The 17,911-nt window shown below is 38.6% G+C and overlaps 1 protein-coding gene across 2 annotated transcripts in view; it reads right to left on the bottom strand.

Moving 5' to 3' along the window:
* The window catches only part of KLHL1 (kelch like family member 1), a 266,732-nt gene that overhangs the window by 103,455 nt on the left and 145,366 nt on the right, over window positions 1-17,911 (bottom strand). For both annotated transcript variants that reach the window (XM_075139137.1, XM_075139138.1), the window contains one exon: window positions 1,177-1,389. In XM_075139137.1, coding sequence (XP_074995238.1) covers window positions 1,177-1,389 — 213 coding nt within the window. The remainder of the gene's footprint in view (window positions 1-1,176; window positions 1,390-17,911) is intronic.

Raw genomic sequence — 17,911 nt, 5'->3', positions numbered from 1 at the left:
CTGTGTAAGCACTGCTCAGCAATAGCCAAAACACTGGTGTGTTACCAACACTGTTTTAGCCACAAGTGCAAAGCACGGCACCATACAGGTTGCCATGAAGAAAGTTAACTCCACCCCAGCCAGACCCAGTACACTAGCTGAAAGGAGATGATTATCTGGAGGTACTAAATAGAAGGAAATTACTATTTACTTCTCTGGAAAAAAAAGGGAACTGAAGCCTGAATCACAGAATCATAGAAGCATTCATAGGAAGGGAGCTCCAAAGGACCTCCAGCAGTCAACTAGTTCAACCTCTCACTCAAATCAGGGCTAATGCCAACACTGGATTTGGTGATCACCTGGTCTAGCTAATTCAGGAAAACCTTCAATGAAGAAAATTTCTTAGCCTCTGAAAAACTTACTGAAGTGGTTCACTGCTTTCCAAGTGATTCCCCTCCCAGCCAATGTCCAATCTGAATTCTCCATGCTACCCTTTGAGGCGTTTGCCCCTTCTTACGTTTTGTGGTGCTCCCAAGAAGAATTTGGTTCCATGACCTTCCCTTCAAGAAGTCTTAAGTTGCTATTAGGTCATCGCTTAGCCTCCTCTTCACCAGACTAAACAAGCCCACTTCTTCAGCCTCTGCTCTCCTAGCTGACATACCATCTTGGTAGCCCATCACTGGACCTTCTCCAGGTTCTTCCTATGCCTTTCAAATTGCAGAGTGCAAAATTGGAAACAATATTCCAGGTGCAGCCTTAGCAGCACCAGGTATTATGGGAATAATAACTTTATATGGCCTGCTGACAGAATTTTTCCTGATGTAAACCAATATGCAGTTATTCTTCTTTGTGCTGTTGGCTCATACTCAGCCCCATATCTGTCATAATCCCCAGGATTTTTTTTCTGAGAATATTTACTATTTTGCCTGTCCTTAGCATGTTATGATATCTGTGGTTACTCCTCTTCAGTTTCACAACTCTGCACTTCTTGTTGGCCCAATCCTCAAGTTTATTGAGTGACTCTGGATGAAGGGCCGCCATTCATTTTATCTAATTCTGAACAGCTTTGCTTTTAAATACCCATAGTATTCAGCAGTTGCAGATTATAAACTGTTGAGAGTTTTTACAGTAACAGTGATGATATTATTATTGTTGTTGTTGTTGTTGTTATTATTAAAATAATAATTAAAAAAATACCTGCGGTGGAAGCAGTGGTAATCTGATATAAGCAAGTAGCATACTTAGGTCATTGCATCGTCTCTGCATATCATACTTCACCCACATCATTAAGGCATGGAAAATGGTCTCTTCATCAGGAACGTTCACATCATCACTAGCAAGAAGTTTATGGAGTTCTTCAGCCGGTAGAAGTAAAAATTCTTGATTTCTTATAACTTCCATTATATTTTCCTGAGAAGAAGAAAGTATTTCAGATTCAGTACTATTGGAAGAAAATAAAAGCAGCTGTTAAAGCTAATAAACCCATAGGATTAGTCAATATCTGTCACACCCAGCCCTCTTACAGCTCATGAGAAAAACAAACCAAAGATGATTGGAATTAAACAGCTATAGTTGTAATTCATATATAAACATATTCAGAAAACAATATGAAGGTTATATGGTAATATTGTAATTAAAATTGTCAGAATCAGTAAAGGGTAGGGCAGGTCTGCATATTGTTTGAAATTTTTATGAACTCAGCTGTAATTGAGCACATTTAATATATTGTAAATCCTTACATGCACATACTACATTTTCCTGTATTTTTTCACTATCTGATCTATTTCTTAAATAACTTGTCAGTCATATATAGTTATATTATCAATATCCAAATGATGGCCATCTATACATATGACAAGGCTGAGAGGAAGATCAACAGCATGAACTTAGCATTATTTCTTGAACTTGTTTAGAAGAGATTGTTAACATCCAGCTAACATGCAAAATGTAGACAGAAATTAAAATCAGAGAGTATTGAAATTTATAATACATATAAGAATAACTATAAAAAAATAAACAAAAACTATATAAACTATATAAAACCATATAGATATAAACTATATAAACTAAACAAAAATGTTTCATTTAGTTGACTGAATCCTGAGAACTGAATTAAGCGCTTTCTGAACTACCTACCCTACATTAACAGGACACAACAGAAGCACAGTTCTGCAGGGTATCTTTCTCCAAATATTTCTTTTATGATGCTTGATCTCTGTGGAGAAATTGCAAATGTGCAATGTGCAAATGTTCTCATATTCTTGATTCATAGGCAATTCTAAGAAGAAAGTGAAGTAGGTAGAGACTGGAGGCACAAGACCCTCCTCCTGGAAAAAAATCTACTTTTTGACATAAAACAAAATAATAAAAAAAACCCAGTATCTGATAGATAAAAGATAATCGTGAATTTCATAATGATGTTTTGGATAGGCTTCATGAGGGTAAGATAAAAAGCAGGGAATAAATGACAAAACATCAGTCAAGCACGTAAGTGAAGAACATCAAAATTGAGGGAAGTGGATAATTCCACTGCTAACCCACTCAATTAAATTCTTAGCATATCAAAATTCAAATTAATGCTGTCTACAATTGCCTGTTTGGATCTGGGCCAGGGGGAAGACTAACTGGCCATCAGGAACTGAAATAGAAGTAATACAGCATTACTGAGACAATATAACTAATACAGAAAAAAAATGGTGCAAGACCTAAAACATAAGAATTATACTCTGGCCCTAGTAAGTCACATGTCGTCCTCCCCCCACCCCATGCAATACAAGGAAATTATTATTTTAATTCTCCAACATCATATTTTTTGAAAGGTACTGCTTAAAAGAATCTATTAAAAACTAACTGCATATTATTTTGTATAAGGTAGCAGAGATGAATAATAGAGACACAGACATGACAAAATCATGACAGACAGAAGTTCATTGAAATGTGTAATGTAATTACACATCAAATACATATGTGCAAATAGAATAAATTAGCTAAAGTTGAAAGTGATGCTTATTATTATGAATATGAATACTTTTATGTGTAAAACTTAACTTTCAATGAGTAACACTTTAATTCTACATATACACCCAAAACAGGATGCTGACACAACAGACAATCAAAGATATATATATGGTCATGGTCTGTACTAACCGTGCTGTTTAGTTACCTTTACATAACTGATAATTAGATCGAAGCATAACTCAGTTCTTTTTTAAATTTCTTGATTAGATGTCAATAGGTACTTAAAAAACTAGATTTTTATGGCCTAAGGTTTTAATACCTTGACTCCTGATAAAGTTTAAATTGTGTGACTAGAACATTGTACAATAGCTTGGAAATGTAAGGGAACTACTTTGCAGGCACTTAACCACAAGTTGGCTTAATTCGTTTTAATTAAAAAGCTATAAAATTCAGAAAATTTCATTGCACTTCTCAATAAAATGATTTATAAGCCAAAGTTTAATTAAGGCTGGTTAAACTGACATTAAATCCCATTATGAAAAAAATATAACTCTACTTCTTAATAGGAACCAACATCAAACTTTGCAATAGCATATTAATCCAAAGATCTAATATTATTGAGAAGCATTGCGATGGTGGAATACATTTTATGAACTCACAGAACTTAATTAATTTTTAATAACACTCAGAGCAGGGGCTCTAAATTCAGAATTATAATTTTAGGTTTGATTAAGATTTTTTATCATTTTTAATTGTCTTTTCATTTGGATATATGTTTAAGGAGAACTTATTTCAGCCTCTGTACTGATTTACCATTGACTGAAAGTAGAATCTAACAAAGTTTTCAGACAAAACATATGAACTCAAATCTGTTCTTCTAAACATCTGGACTTACACTATTTTCATGTTACTCAGGGCTGAGTATTGTAGAAAATGTTATTGAATAAAAATTCTTTATATAACTGTAACTGCTGCATATATATACATTTATATGGTATATTTATATATATTTTATAGATAAAAACCAACAATAAAGTCCAGGTTCTTGGTCTTCAGAGCTAAAAGCTCTCTCCTTCAAATATTTAACATTTCCTAAATTGACTATTGAATGTTTAGAACTTCCTAGATCATATTTTAATTTCTTGAGAATCATTTCATTTGGAGCAGCAAAGCATATGGCTTGCTGTTTTATCATAACAGAAATAATTTATTATATGCTTATTGTGAAAGAATATCTGCCTTTCTTTTAAAATATAATTGGTCTTCATTTTTGCACTTTAGGGAACAGGATACAAAAGATGTCTGCGATCTAATGGCTAAAATTTTCAGGATAAATGAAATAAATTTTAAGTTCTCCTGAAATTAAAGTGCAAGATAGGAATTGAGCTACTCAGTCCCACTGTAGTGAAGTTCTTTCAGGAATGCTTAGGTCCTCACAGGTTGAAGAAACCTTAATTTTGAGAATAAGGGTACTCGGCACTCAAGCATGTCCAGGGTTATGTGACAGAGGTGTATGAGTTTTCAGGACCTGTAACTTTTGACTCTGATACTTAAGAAGCTTTGTAGATATGGTCTTCACTGTCTCATAAGTCTCATAAGATCAGCTGGGCTGTGACTAATGTCTCTCCTGCATGGGTCATTCACTTAGCCTTTCCCTTCAGCAAGGATTGTAATGTTTTAATTAAGTAGAGTAGTGGAATTTTGCTTTTAAATTAGAAAAGGTAACATAACAGTAGAAAGTATGAAAGTCTCTGAACCCACTTGGAGAAAACCATGTCTCACTTGGTTGCCCTTCCACTTTCTCAAAATGATCATGTAATAACCGTTGCTGTGGGGTCATAGCATTTCCACGGCAGAGCTGTTTCACTTTTAAACCTTTTCAGCAGCACATAGGATGGGAATTAAATGATCATAAAGTATTAGTACAGTAGAGTCATGTAAACAAAACATATCTGTATTTAAAGGTAGATAAGCAAGCACCTTAAAGCACCTTAGTATCTGAGTCTAACAGATTGTGCATCATAGGAACATAAATGCTGTAATGAAATTAAACTATTACCAAATGGAATTCTACTACATATATCCTTATAATGATGTTATCAATAAAAATGAATTTGATTTTGACTTGTAATAATCATTATTTCACATGGAATCAAATTATCTTGCAAAAGTTAGTTCTCATTGATGTTTATGTCATTGATTTCACTAATCAGCATGTATCAGTTGTAAGGAAGAACCCGAGAATAATTTCTTCAGAACTGTAAAAAATATGAAATAATTTCATACCTTGACAAAGAATGTCACATTCCAAGAATGCTATTTAGAGCCTGTTACATCAGAGTTGCTGTGGCAGTAAAGTGCTTAGCAGTTTTTTTGGTTTTGGATGTAGAGGTCTTATTTAAGAAGTTTTACATTTTATTGATCTTGATGCTGTGGCCTTTTCAATTCCAAAATGAGAAATGCATAAAATAATGCTGAAAAAAAGGTTATCTCTACACTAGTCTTTCATTTAAATAGTAAATGACTAGTGTCAATGAATATTTTAAGCCCACACTGCTTTTAGTTTATAACCTAAGTTTTCATGAGAACATTTAAATAAATGAATAAAGAGTGCATTTGTTTTCCATATTAAATCATATAGTATACTTTCTGAAGTGCTAAAGACCTGAAAGCCAATTTTGATTTTGGTCAAGCCCCAAACTATTTCAGTCTGAAATTATTGCTGCTGTGCTATATTTGAATTCAGCCCTCTTGTTTTGAACACTCAGTTTTCCCTGTCAGCTGTGTATCATACAAGACCACATCCCCTTTGCAAAAACTGTCCTGTTGTGTATCTTCTTTCCTAAGGAGAATGGGCTTTTCAAGTTCCTGAACTCCCATACGACAACAGACCAGCACTTACTAATATGCTTATGGTCTGTTTCTCTAGCCAAATCCCAGATTTTATCTGAGAGCAAGCTCCATCTACCCTATGTAATCCAAAGAGCTACATGTTTCTTCCAGTACCAGATGCCAGCCTGATATCACCATTATGAAAGGGATATAAAGGCTGGGGTGTTCAAAGGATAGGCAGCTAGTGGAAAGAGATCGTGTAGGTGTATGCTCCTCTGAACTTTGTTAGTGCGAAGAGAGATCAGCAGCTGCTGCTTTTTGGGGAGAGCAGATAGTAAGCTGAGGGTAGAAGAGACTGACTATGGATACCAGCTCACACAGCATACTGAAATCTTAATAGAGACTTCTAGATGACAAAGTTAGACTACCACAATCTAAATATTTCCTTTTCTACTTGCAACTTTTAAATTCTTTTTTTATTTTTCCAAAATTTTCAGGTTTTAGGATATGACTCTGCAGAATTAGCCAGATCATAGTCTAATTCATCATCAATATCATGCAGCATTCTGAGATTTCACGATCTAAATGTAGTTCATAACCAGTTGGTCATAGACGTTTGCTGATATGCCAGTTCATCACAATAAACTGGCTAAACCTTTCAAGCCAGAAGTCCTTAATCTTGCATGTTTCCTTAACTGTGTCAGAATGGTTAATGTTTGTTTCCTGTTTTGCTGAAGGATCTTGACTCACACATGCTGCAGGTATTCTTCTTCACATCTAAGAAGATCCAAGAAGCCTAAACCTGTACATAAAACAGACACAACTTGCTGAATGGATGAGGACATCTACACATCTTGCTCCCTCTGACTGAAACAGTCTTCCAACACTGTTCTGAAAGGTCTCGTATCCCATAAACCCCAGAATTTCTGGGTGCTAAGCCCCAGTGCATGCACAACATGTTCTTCCTAGCATGGCAACTAGGAAAAACAGAACTCTAGTAGCCTGTAAGCCAGTTCTCTTGTTATTCATTACTCCACCTCTCTTTTTTTTTTTCTTTCTTTTTTTTTCTTTCTTTTTTTTTCCTTTTTTTTTCTTTTTATTTCCCCCTCTTTTTTTTTTTCCACTTTTTTGGGGTCTTTTTTTATGTTAGTTTACCCTCCCAAAAGAAAGTTAAGAGAACCAGGGAGCACACTTTGGGGACCTAAAAAACTGGAATGTTTTTGTTCCGTGACTTGAATTGTCCCAGATTGATATATTTGTCATTGGAAGGGTTCTCAGCACAATTTCAAGAAAATAGCAAAAGAGATCAGCACTGTGAATCATTCAGAGGTGGTATTTTGGACTGAAAAGGCTAAAAGTGGCAAAAATAGAGACTCACAATGCAAACTGTCACATTGGTGCAGTATTGTAAAGTGTGGATACACACTTGTACTGACTCTGGTGACTGTCTTGTTTTGTTTTTACTTGTATAAGATGTACCCTTAGCACTCCCCAAATATGGAAAATATGAGCTGCCACAACTTTTTAAATTGTGCTGTTTGCACAGCAGGAATGCAACCCTTCTCACCTAGAGAACAGAATGACAAGTTTCTGGGTTTAAATTATAACGCTCCAGGGAAGTAGTCATCATGACACTCTCACTTTCTTACTCTTCTAGCGTGACTTTTCTTTCTTTCCTACCCTGCTCCTGTAATTATGCTGCCCCAATCCAGCACTATCATCCAATTTAAAGTCTGGCCACAGTGGCTTCCCTAACCTATAGGTCACAGAATCACAGAATCATTTAGATTGGAAGGGAGCTCTTGAGATCATCTAGTCCAATGCCCTTTTTCAAGCAGGGTCGGGTAGAGCAGGTTGTCCAAGACTGTGCCTAGTCGGGTTTTGAATGTCTCCACAGAAGGTCACTCCACAACCTCTCTTTGCAATGTATTCCAGTGTTTGACCACCATCACAGTAAAAAAGTGTTTTCTTGTGTTCTGATGGAATTTCATGTTTTTTAACTTGTTTCCATTCCCTCTTGTCCTGTCACTGGGCTCTACTGAGATTCTGAGTCTGACCCCTCATCTTCAATCCCTTCCATCAGGCATTTATACACATTGACAAGATTCCCCCTTTCTCTTCTCCAGGCTGAAGAATCCCAGCTCTCTCAGCCTCTTCTTATATGAAAAATGCTCAAGCAACCGTTGGAGCAACCATGGGAGATGAACCACTCCATAACTGGTAACCCCATGGGAGGAGGAACAGACCATTTTGTAGGATAGGAGGGTATGAGGACCATCACTTACAACATCATGCAGGGCAGGATAATACCAGAGAAAAATAATGAGCTTAAGGAAGAGGGCTGTCTTCCACTAAAAGCCCCATCAACACTCCGCACAGCTTCTGGCCATTGATGGAATACTCTATCCATAGATAGATCAAAACTCACTCAGCATGGGAACATACTTGCCTACACATTCTGTAGCAGGTACAGCAAGTACTAGCCCATATTGATCAAATCAGACCTGGTAGCACACTGTATTGGAGCACTCATGACTGTGACCAAGAGTTGGAATTGCAGCTTATGGCATCTTAAGCAAGATGAGTAAAGAAAAAATTACTGTTAGAGAAGTCTCAGAAGCAGCACTGTTAGGCATTGGGTTGCTCAACAAAGGTTACAAGTGTGTTTCAAGATTTAATGTAACTTGCTCTGCATGGCTGTGGTGTATGCTAGAGCCGAGGCCTGTGGATTAACAAAACCAGTAAGTCATTCTTTCAGCCACTGTGCCATGGTTTACTCCACTCATTATGCAGAATCCACAACTAGAGAGGATATTGGTATTCAGCTACAGAGGTGTGCTTCAATCTGTGTAGTCTGGCCTTTGAGCCATATCGCAAACAAAGTTTGGATACAGAAAAGCACAAGTGTAACCTTTCAACATTTATGTCAAGGTAAGCACATATTTTTGTGTCCTAATGGAGCCCCTGTCTTGTTTACCCTGATTACAGGCATAGAAAAGGAAAACAAGGAAAATGAAGGGTAACAAGCCTAACAGGAACCTCATCTAAACCAAATCTGATTAAACGAAAGTTGGAAATCAGAAAAAAAAAAAAAATTCTTGCTGTTAAAGCATCAAGTTTTAGAACAGATTTCCAGCGGGTGGGCAGCGAACAGGTCTGTTAGAACCAGTGTAATAACTTAGGATGAAATACTCAAAAGGAATTAAATGAGGTGGTTTCCACAGACAGCAGGGAACTGCCTTGGAATCCCTTTCAGTTTTGTTGTAACCCAGTTACCCTTCTGTTGAACCTAATAACATCTGATCCACTGAAGATTGCTTCCTATAAAAGCATCATCTCAAAGACATCTGGAGATGGATAATTTGCTGCTTTTGCAGTAGCTTTCAGAAGTAATCATCCTCAACATTAAAATGTATGTCTAATTTCCTATTTGAACTCATCTGTCTTCCACTCATACATACCTGTTCTTATTATAAATTTCTCACTCTGATCAATGAGCCCATTAGCACCAAAACTTAAAAAAAATCAAAATAATCTCTTGGGTCTTTAATAACTCAAAGGAGTTGAGTGGTTATGGCCTTGCTTTCACAATTCATTCACAGTACTGTGTCCTGTAACACTATGTTGTAATGTTCAGGAGTGAAAACAAGATACTTAATCATTAACACTGTTTCTTGTGGTAGCACCTACAAATTCACTGGTAATCTCATAATCATTCACTGACCTATCCTGACTCTACTCATCTTGTGAAATGTGACGGAATACAGCACAAAGCAAAGGCTGAAGGCATATGCAGGATCATGTCTACAAAAAAAGCTTTGACTTTCATAAATGATTAATAAATATTGTAATTAAGATAATATTCCAAAAGGCAATCGAAACCTCAGTCAGAGCATTAGAGTGAAATCTTTTCTCATATTCCTGTACTCCAAACTTGAATTAAGAATAAGTAGCCATTAAAATGAAAATGCATCTAACGAACCATGGGGAATTGCATGATCATAGAGGAAAAATGCCTTGTTCTATTACTCTCCTTTCTACACTATAAAGATTTGCAACAACAGTGTTTCTTCTGTCTTCATTAGCTATCTCAAAGCATATGTGTTCTGTGTCATATGCGATATATGCTGTTGCTGGAGAATGTTTTAGTTACAGTTTTGTTTGAGGAGTTAAATGTTTAAAAATGGTAGTTTATGTTAAGATTTCAGATTCAGTAGTCATTTGAACTGAAACCAAATATTTAAAAAATCACAACAGAGACATATGACAACTTTAGCATTTCTGATTAATTTATAGCAAATCACTGTATTGAAAAAGTATGTACCTTCCAAAAGCATCCTAGAAAACAAATAGCCCATCATACAGAAAATATAAAGTTCAGGAAATGCCTGAATCATATGTTTGAATCATTCTCTCACACAGTTTATTTTTCATTGTCAGACTCTAATCTACTCTTCAACTAACATCCAGCAAAATTTGAAGTATTCCTGAGAGTCTTAATTAGTATGAAAGAAGAGAATATATTCCAAATTAGAAAAACATTGGAACACAAAAAGGATTCTGAGAACCACCTCTCTGTGTAAAGGGGACTTCCAAAGACTTCCACTCCATAAGCAAGTTTGAAGAAAGTCATATGGTAATTACTTTCTGACAGCACTTACAGCCTTCAAGCACATTATTAAATCCAGATTAATTCTGAAGACACAGTGTTATGGTACAAAGTTAATTAAGCGAGCAGCTCCAGTGCCAGCAGGATCCGCAGCGGAGCACTCCAGGGCGGTGCACAGGGGGGTTCCTGAACCGGGGGAACCTCAGGGGAGCCGAGAGCGTGCCCGCAGCTCGTGCCACAGCAGCTGAGGAGATCTGGGCGGGGCCAGGAGCAACAGCGGCCCAGCCCCCATATAAAAGAGGCCCTTAGGGAGCGCTAGTGACCGGGAGCGCTGCTACCAGGGCGGGAAATAGGGCGTGGTGCATCAGCAAGGGCATGGCGCATCAGCAAGGGTGTGGCGCGGCGGTGCGCGCGGCAGCGCGCGCGGAAGGGTGAGCAAGAAGGGCGCTGAAGCTCTGCCAGCTCGACCAGGGAACAATGGTATCCACCCGGCAGAAAGCCACGGCCTCTCTAAGCCCTGCACCCACCACGACTGACGCAGCTTCCCAGAGAGAGCTCCGGAGGGAACACGGTGCCGCCCCGGTGCCAGGCTGCAGCCGTGCCCTGCTCTTAGGCCAGTACCGGCCGGCAGCAGGGAGCACAGCTGTGGGAGCTGCACCCAGGCAGACGAACTCCTCCGCTTGGTGACAGAGCTCTGGGAGAAGGTGAGTAGGTTGAGGAGCATCAGGGAGTGCGAGAGAGAGACAGACTGCTGGAATGGCACCCTGCCTTCCCTGAGACAGGCCCCACAGGGAGACAGGGCGCATGACACGGAGGATTCCCTGTCCTCTCTCCGCCTGGCTGAACACAGGCACTTAAGTCACAGTGGGCAATGGCCACAAGTTCCTGCCTGGCACAGCAGGCGTGTCTCCTCTGTGACTACCCCACCTTCCCAGGTGCCCTTGCATAAGTACCGAGGCTCTGCAAGTGGAACCGAACAATGACGAGGACGATGGTTCATCTACCTTGGAGGTGTCGCTGAGGTTAAGTCGGCCTACGCCCTGCATCAAAACTGCTTCAATAAAGAAAAAAAGATGGGTCATTGTCATAGGAGACTCCCTTCTGAACGGAACAGGAGGCCCAATATGCAGACCGGACCCACTTCTTAGGGAAGTCTGCTGCCTCCCTGGGGCCCAGGTAAAAGATGTGAAAAGAAAACTTCCTACCCTGGTACGGCCCTCAGATTACTCGCCATTATTGATTTTTCAGGTAGGCAATGTTGAAGTTGCAACAAGAAGTCCAAGGGCAATCAAGAGAGACTTCGGGGCCTTGGGATGACAGATTAAGGGATCAGGAGCACAAGTAATGTTCTCCACTATCCTTCCAGTTGCAGGGAATGATGAGGGAAGAATCAGAAGACCCAGAAGATCAATACCTGGCTCCAAGCCTGGTGTCACCAGCAGAATTTTGGGTCTTTTGATCATGGGTTCGTTTACACAACACCAGGCCTGCCAGCGACAGATGGGGTACACCTGTCTCAAAGGGGGAAAAGGATCTTTGCACAGGAGTTTGCAGGGCTCATTGAAAGAGCTGTAAACTAGATTTGAAGGGGGAAAGGGATAGAACCAGGCTCACTAGAGACAAGCCTGGGGGCGGCACGCCAATGTCTGAGGAATAGTGTGCTAGAGAGGTCCTTCGATCTGCCGTCTCAGTGGTGGTAGGGAATGGAGATCCATGCTGTAGCAAAGACGCAAAGATGTGTTAGAAACCACAGAAGTGGCTGAGAATGGTCACGTAGGAACTAGGGTTTCTTCCCCCCAAAAGGTAGCGGGATCAATAGCCCAACTGAAGTGCATCTACACCAATGCACACAGCATGGGCAACAAACAGGAGGAGCTGGAAGCCATTGTGCAGCAGGAAAACTGTGATATAGTTGCCATCACGGAAACATGGTGGGATGACTCACAAAACTGGAGTGCTGCAATGGATGGCTGTAAACTCTTCAGAAGGGATAGGCAAGGAAGGAGAGGCAGAGGGGTAGCCCTGTATGTTAGTGAGTGTTTTGATTGTCTAGAGCTTAATGATGGTCACAATAGGGTTGAGTGTTTATGGGTAAGAATGAGGGGGAAGGCCAACAAGGCAGGTATCATGGTGGGAGTCTGTAATAGACCACCCAACCAGGATGAAGAGGCAGGCAAAATATTCTATAAGCAGCTGGAAGAAGTCTCACAATTAGCCCTTTTTCTCGAGGGGGACTTCAACTTACCAGATGTCTGCTGGAAATACAATACAGCAGAGAGGAAACAGTCTAGGAGGTTCCTGGAGTGTGTGTCCTTCCTGACACAGCTGGTGAGGGAGCCAACTAGGGAAGGCACCCTGCTGGATGCATTGTTTGCGAACAGAGAAGGACTTGTGGGTGATGTGATGGTTGGAGGCTGTCTTGAGCATAGCGATCACAAAATGATAGAGTTTTCGATTCTTGGAGAAGTAAGAAGGGGGATGAGCAGAACTGCTACCTTGGACTTCCAGACTTTGGCCTGGTTAGGAGCCTGGTTGACAGAGTCCCTTGGGAGGCAGTCCTAAAGGTCAAAGGAGTCCAGGAAGGCTGGACATTCTTCAGGAAGGAAATCTTAAAGGTGAAGGAGCAGGCTGTCCCCATGTGCCGAAAGACAAGCCAGCGGGGAAGAAGGCCAGCCTGGCTGAACAGACAGCGGCACTGGTGAGGCCATCCTGTGTTCAGTTTTGGGACCCTCACTGCAAGAAAGATATTGAGGTGCTGGGGTGTGTCCAAAGGACAATGAAGCTGGTGAAGGGTCTAGAGTGCAAGTCTAATGAGAAGCAGCTGAGGGTACAGGGGTTGTTTAGCCTGGAGAAAAGGAGGCTGAGGGGACACCTCATCGCGCTCTACAACTACCTGAAAGGAGGTTCTAGCGAGGTAGGTGCCAGTCTCTTCTCCCAAGTAACAAGTGATAGGACAAGAGGAAATGGCCGCCAGTTGCGCCAGGGGAGGTTTAGATTAGATATTAGGAAAATTTTCTTCACTGAAAGGGTTGTCAAGCATTGGGACAGGCTGCCCAGGGAAGTGGTTGAGTCACCATCCCTGGAGGCATTTAAAAGATGTGTAGATGTGGTGTTTAGGGACATGGTTTAGTGCTGGACTTGGCAGTGCTAGGTTAATGGTTGGACTTGATGATCTTAAAGGTCTTTTCCAACCTAAATGATGCTATGATTCTATGATTCCATTCTAAAATAGCCACACATACCTCTCCTCTAGATAACAGAAACTTTTTGTACTCCACAGTATTTCAGAAAATAGAATAATTCACACAAAGGTGCCCGATCATTAACAATGGTGATTTCCATACTCTTTCCAGCAAAATAGTCCTATATATTATACTGTAAAATAACCACTGTATTTAAATCTTAAGTGGTTTTTCAAGATACAAGGCTGCTGAAAACTTGTCACATTAAGTTGTTGGTTTTGATAGAATACTTAAAAAAACTGTTAAATGAATGCTGAAAATATTTTAACCTACTGTGTGAATCCCAAAAGACAAATTTCAGACTGAAGTGAAATTGTAAAACATTTGTCATCCTGCTCATAATATTGATTAAACTGACAGTTACTCTTATTTTTTTTGGTGCTTTGGAAATTACAAATTTGGAAGGAACAGACATTACGTTTCACTTTCTCCAAGATTGCACATTACCATCAAATAATCTCATGCTGTCAACTAACTATAATATGCAGTAATTTCTTAGCATCAGTTCTTTATTGGGAAGGGGGAGGAGGCGAAGAGAACTTTATATCTGTGTCTTGCTGTTGGTTGTTTTGGGTTTTTTTTTAATTAGCTTGTGTTCAAGTTCTCACATAATTCATTACCATTCTACTGTTTTTAAAATCCACTACTTAAAAAATCATCTGTACTTTTTAAAAGAATGATCTAAGCAAACTGCACCCAAACTCAACTTCCTAAGCTGTTTACTACAAAGCCATTGGTTCCTTACATAATTAAACCTTCCCTATAAAATACAAAAAAAGATTTCTAGACTACTTATCACACATCTAAAATCTCATTTCTTCCTTGTCTTTTTTATCAACACAAATAAACAGAAAATTTATCAACACAAATAAACAGATAATTTCTTCTGGAAATAAACAGAATGCTACTAGATGAGATTTACACCTGAAATTATGCTGCCTAACACAGCTGACTTTAAAGCAGAAAAGAGTTATAAACATTCTTTAAGATAAAGAATTTAAAGCAACATGGGGATTTGCTAAACTTTTAGGATTAGAAGGTACGCATTACATTAGGTTTTAGAAGGTACTCATTACATTAAAAAATATGGGTTTTATCCACATAAATTATTGATAGCAGATACAGTCTTGCACAGAATTTAGGTACCTAGATGTTACTTAGTGTTTAAGTGCTCATAGAACAAAAAAAAATCCATACATTCAGCTCTATGGGTTTAGAGCAAGCAAAGGTCCATTTGTGACCAGTTATCAGATATAATTTTGACAATGATTAGAAGGAACTTTAAAAGGTAAATGTTACATCTTCTCTGTGTATCATAGATTTTGGAAATTTGTGATTTTAGGGATTTCCTGTATGAGATGTTTAGAAGACCTTTGTGGACTTCTCTTCTATTTATTTAATACCATTTTGAATCTATTTAGGTTTTTTTCTCCATAGAATCCCTTGCAGTAATCTACACGACTTAAGCACGTATCTGTAAAAGGCAAGTATTTCCTTTTGTTTGCTTTTAAATCTTTTGCTCAAATAGATTTGATGAAGCTCAATTTTTGAATTGAGGGAAATAATAACCCATTCTCCCTTTCCATGCCACTTATGTGTCTATTACAGCCTCTCCAGCAGTCATGTCTTCACCATTGCCAAAAAAAAACCTCCAAAACCACTACCACCACCAAAATACCTCTCTTCTTAAGGAGATAGGAGGCTTTCCCAGATTTTCAATTATTATTCCATTATTATCCTTAGCTACAACTAATCAGAGTGCCCTGGCAATGTCATTCCAAGATGACTTTATTCCCAGTGTTCCAGGGAGAGAGAACACCACCAAAGAGCCTCACCTCGCAGGCTTCTTCCCATGAAAAGGAAACCTAAGCTGCAAGATTTATATTTGATGTGGATGGCAGAGGATTCAGACTTCAGATCACTCTGTAGCACATACTCGCAGGTCTACTTAGATGCAGGCATCACTTAGATGCTTTTTAGTTTTGATATATTTTTTGTGAGATTAGATAACTAAAGCTACAAGCAAACAAAGGTGCAGACAACCCATGGAGTGGAGTAGGATTTAGTGTTTCCTGTTTTGGCTGTCTCTGTTCCTTTCCTAATACTCCCCAGCAGTCCCCTTCTTTTGTAACCACCTTAAGTGCTCAGCATTCTCATAAGCAGACAACTGATCTCAATGAATAAAAGTTGTTTTGTATTTTTTCCCTCCCTGATAAGAGATAGCTAGTTAAGTTCCCATCATTAAATGTATACAGATTATTCCTCCACCTGCATTACTTTTACCTTATCAATATTTAATTTTATTTGGCATTACATGCTTAGCATCAAAAGATCTTTTTGCAACTTCTTAGAGAGAGTTTGTGGCTTTTACTATCCTTAGTAATTTAATACTGTCCATAAAGCCATTTTAATTCATTATTTACTCTTTTTCAATACAATTTATGAGAATGTTTAATTGAATGTTTAATTCACAACATATTTCCCTTGTGGTTCTTACTGGTAACTTTTTACACAGCGACATCTGTACATTCATTCTGATCCTTTGTTTCCTAATTGTTAACCAGATATTAATCCACAGGAGCACCTTTTCTCTCATGCCTTTAAGGCTATGATTTTTAAGAGTTGCCAATAATAGACTTATCAAAGGACTTTTGGAAATGCAAGTACACAATAGAAAATTTGTCCACAGACTCCCATAGACTTGTGAAATGGGGTTTGCCTTACCAAAATTTCTTTCACTCTTTTCTGTTTTTTTAATCCATCTTTCTGCCTGATCTCCTTTATTATGGTTTAACCAATTTATATAGAAATCAAGCTAATTGGTGTCTGGCTCTTTGTGGGATTTTTCTTTCTTTTTTTTTCTTTGCTCTCTCACTGCTGTCACATTTATCAGCTTCCATTTTTCTCTTACCAAGGACAACTTAGAGGTTAGGTTACATATCACAGCTAACACTTCCTTCAGAATACTTGGGTCAATACCAAATGGTCTTAGTGATCTGTCAGCATTCATATCATTTTGAGACAATTACTCTAACTTACCTACTTTAAAAAAAAAAAAAAGTTAATTTATGGTCTAAGACCCTTGGTAGAAAATATGAATGTAAACAACTCATTTAAATTTCTGTCTCTTGCCTTATCTACCTTGAACATTCATATTAAATCTGTTTTATCTCAGCCTTACGGATTCTCTGTCAAGATTTTTGTTTTAATGTTTTCAAGAAGAACAGAATCCAAAAGCCAAACTGGTTGCTGAGGCTCCCTACGTAGTGCATGAGCAAAGTCAGTCACTAAACAGCAAGCCAAAATCCTGTACGGTAAAGAAGATGCTACTTTGAACTTGCTAAAAGGTCTAGTGACATTTTTTAAATCCCACCTTTTTTTCTGCATTGAAGATACTCAGATTACAGAGTACAAATCCTCTCTGGAAGGCAAGCCACAAAATCCTCACAAAATATGTGGTACCAGTAGTATGATGTCTATGTTTCAAATACTTTAATAATTCAAATACCTATCTATCTGAGAAATTTAGGGCATAAGACAAGCCTCACTCTGAATGAATCCATTTCATCAGCTCTCAAGAAAATACTCTAACTGTTCATGAACAAGACATTATTCAGTGCACTCCCACTGAACCTGATTTTGAACATATTTCTGCGCATCAACATTTTTGCTATAGATATTGGACTAACTATTCAATCAAGACAATTGATGGGATATTAAAATTTTCAAATCTTAAACCAGTTATCTTAATTGGATTTAGAACCCTATCTAACATTAGTTCTTTGAGATACAGTTTCTTAGGAGGAGTTGCTAATCATTATTCCAGCCTTATTAAGTCAGGGGGAAAAAAAAAAAAAAAAAAGGTTTTCCTGCTTTAATTCTGTATGGACAGAAGATAGTGGCATAGAGAGTGCAGAAAAGAGTAGTAAGTGGACTAAACTGGGTCCGCTCAATGAACCAAATGTGGTGTACTCGTGCTATATGGCTTTGAGTTCTGTGCTTCCCATTCTTTGCATCACAGACTAATCCCTCCTCCAAATAACTTTGGGATATTTGCATTTCAACTTAAATTTGCTAATTTGTCTCAGCACAGGAACACAGGATATACACATAGTATAATGTAACTGCACATTTTTATCCTGTGAACACCACCAATAAAAAAATATCTCTGAGCCAGGATGCAAGGCTCAGGCCTGGATGAAACATGCATTGCAACATACCCTATGTTGGTTCTTTCTGCATACTGCTTCATTTACAAAAGAAATAGAGTAAGAGTAAGAGTAGAAATAGG

The sequence above is a fragment of the Calonectris borealis genome, chromosome 1 (assembly GCF_964195595.1).
Source record: "Calonectris borealis chromosome 1, bCalBor7.hap1.2, whole genome shotgun sequence".
Taxonomy (NCBI): Eukaryota; Metazoa; Chordata; class Aves; order Procellariiformes; family Procellariidae; genus Calonectris; species Calonectris borealis.
The sequence above is the reverse complement of the archived record's forward strand: the minus strand, read 5'-3'. Positions and strand labels throughout refer to the sequence as shown.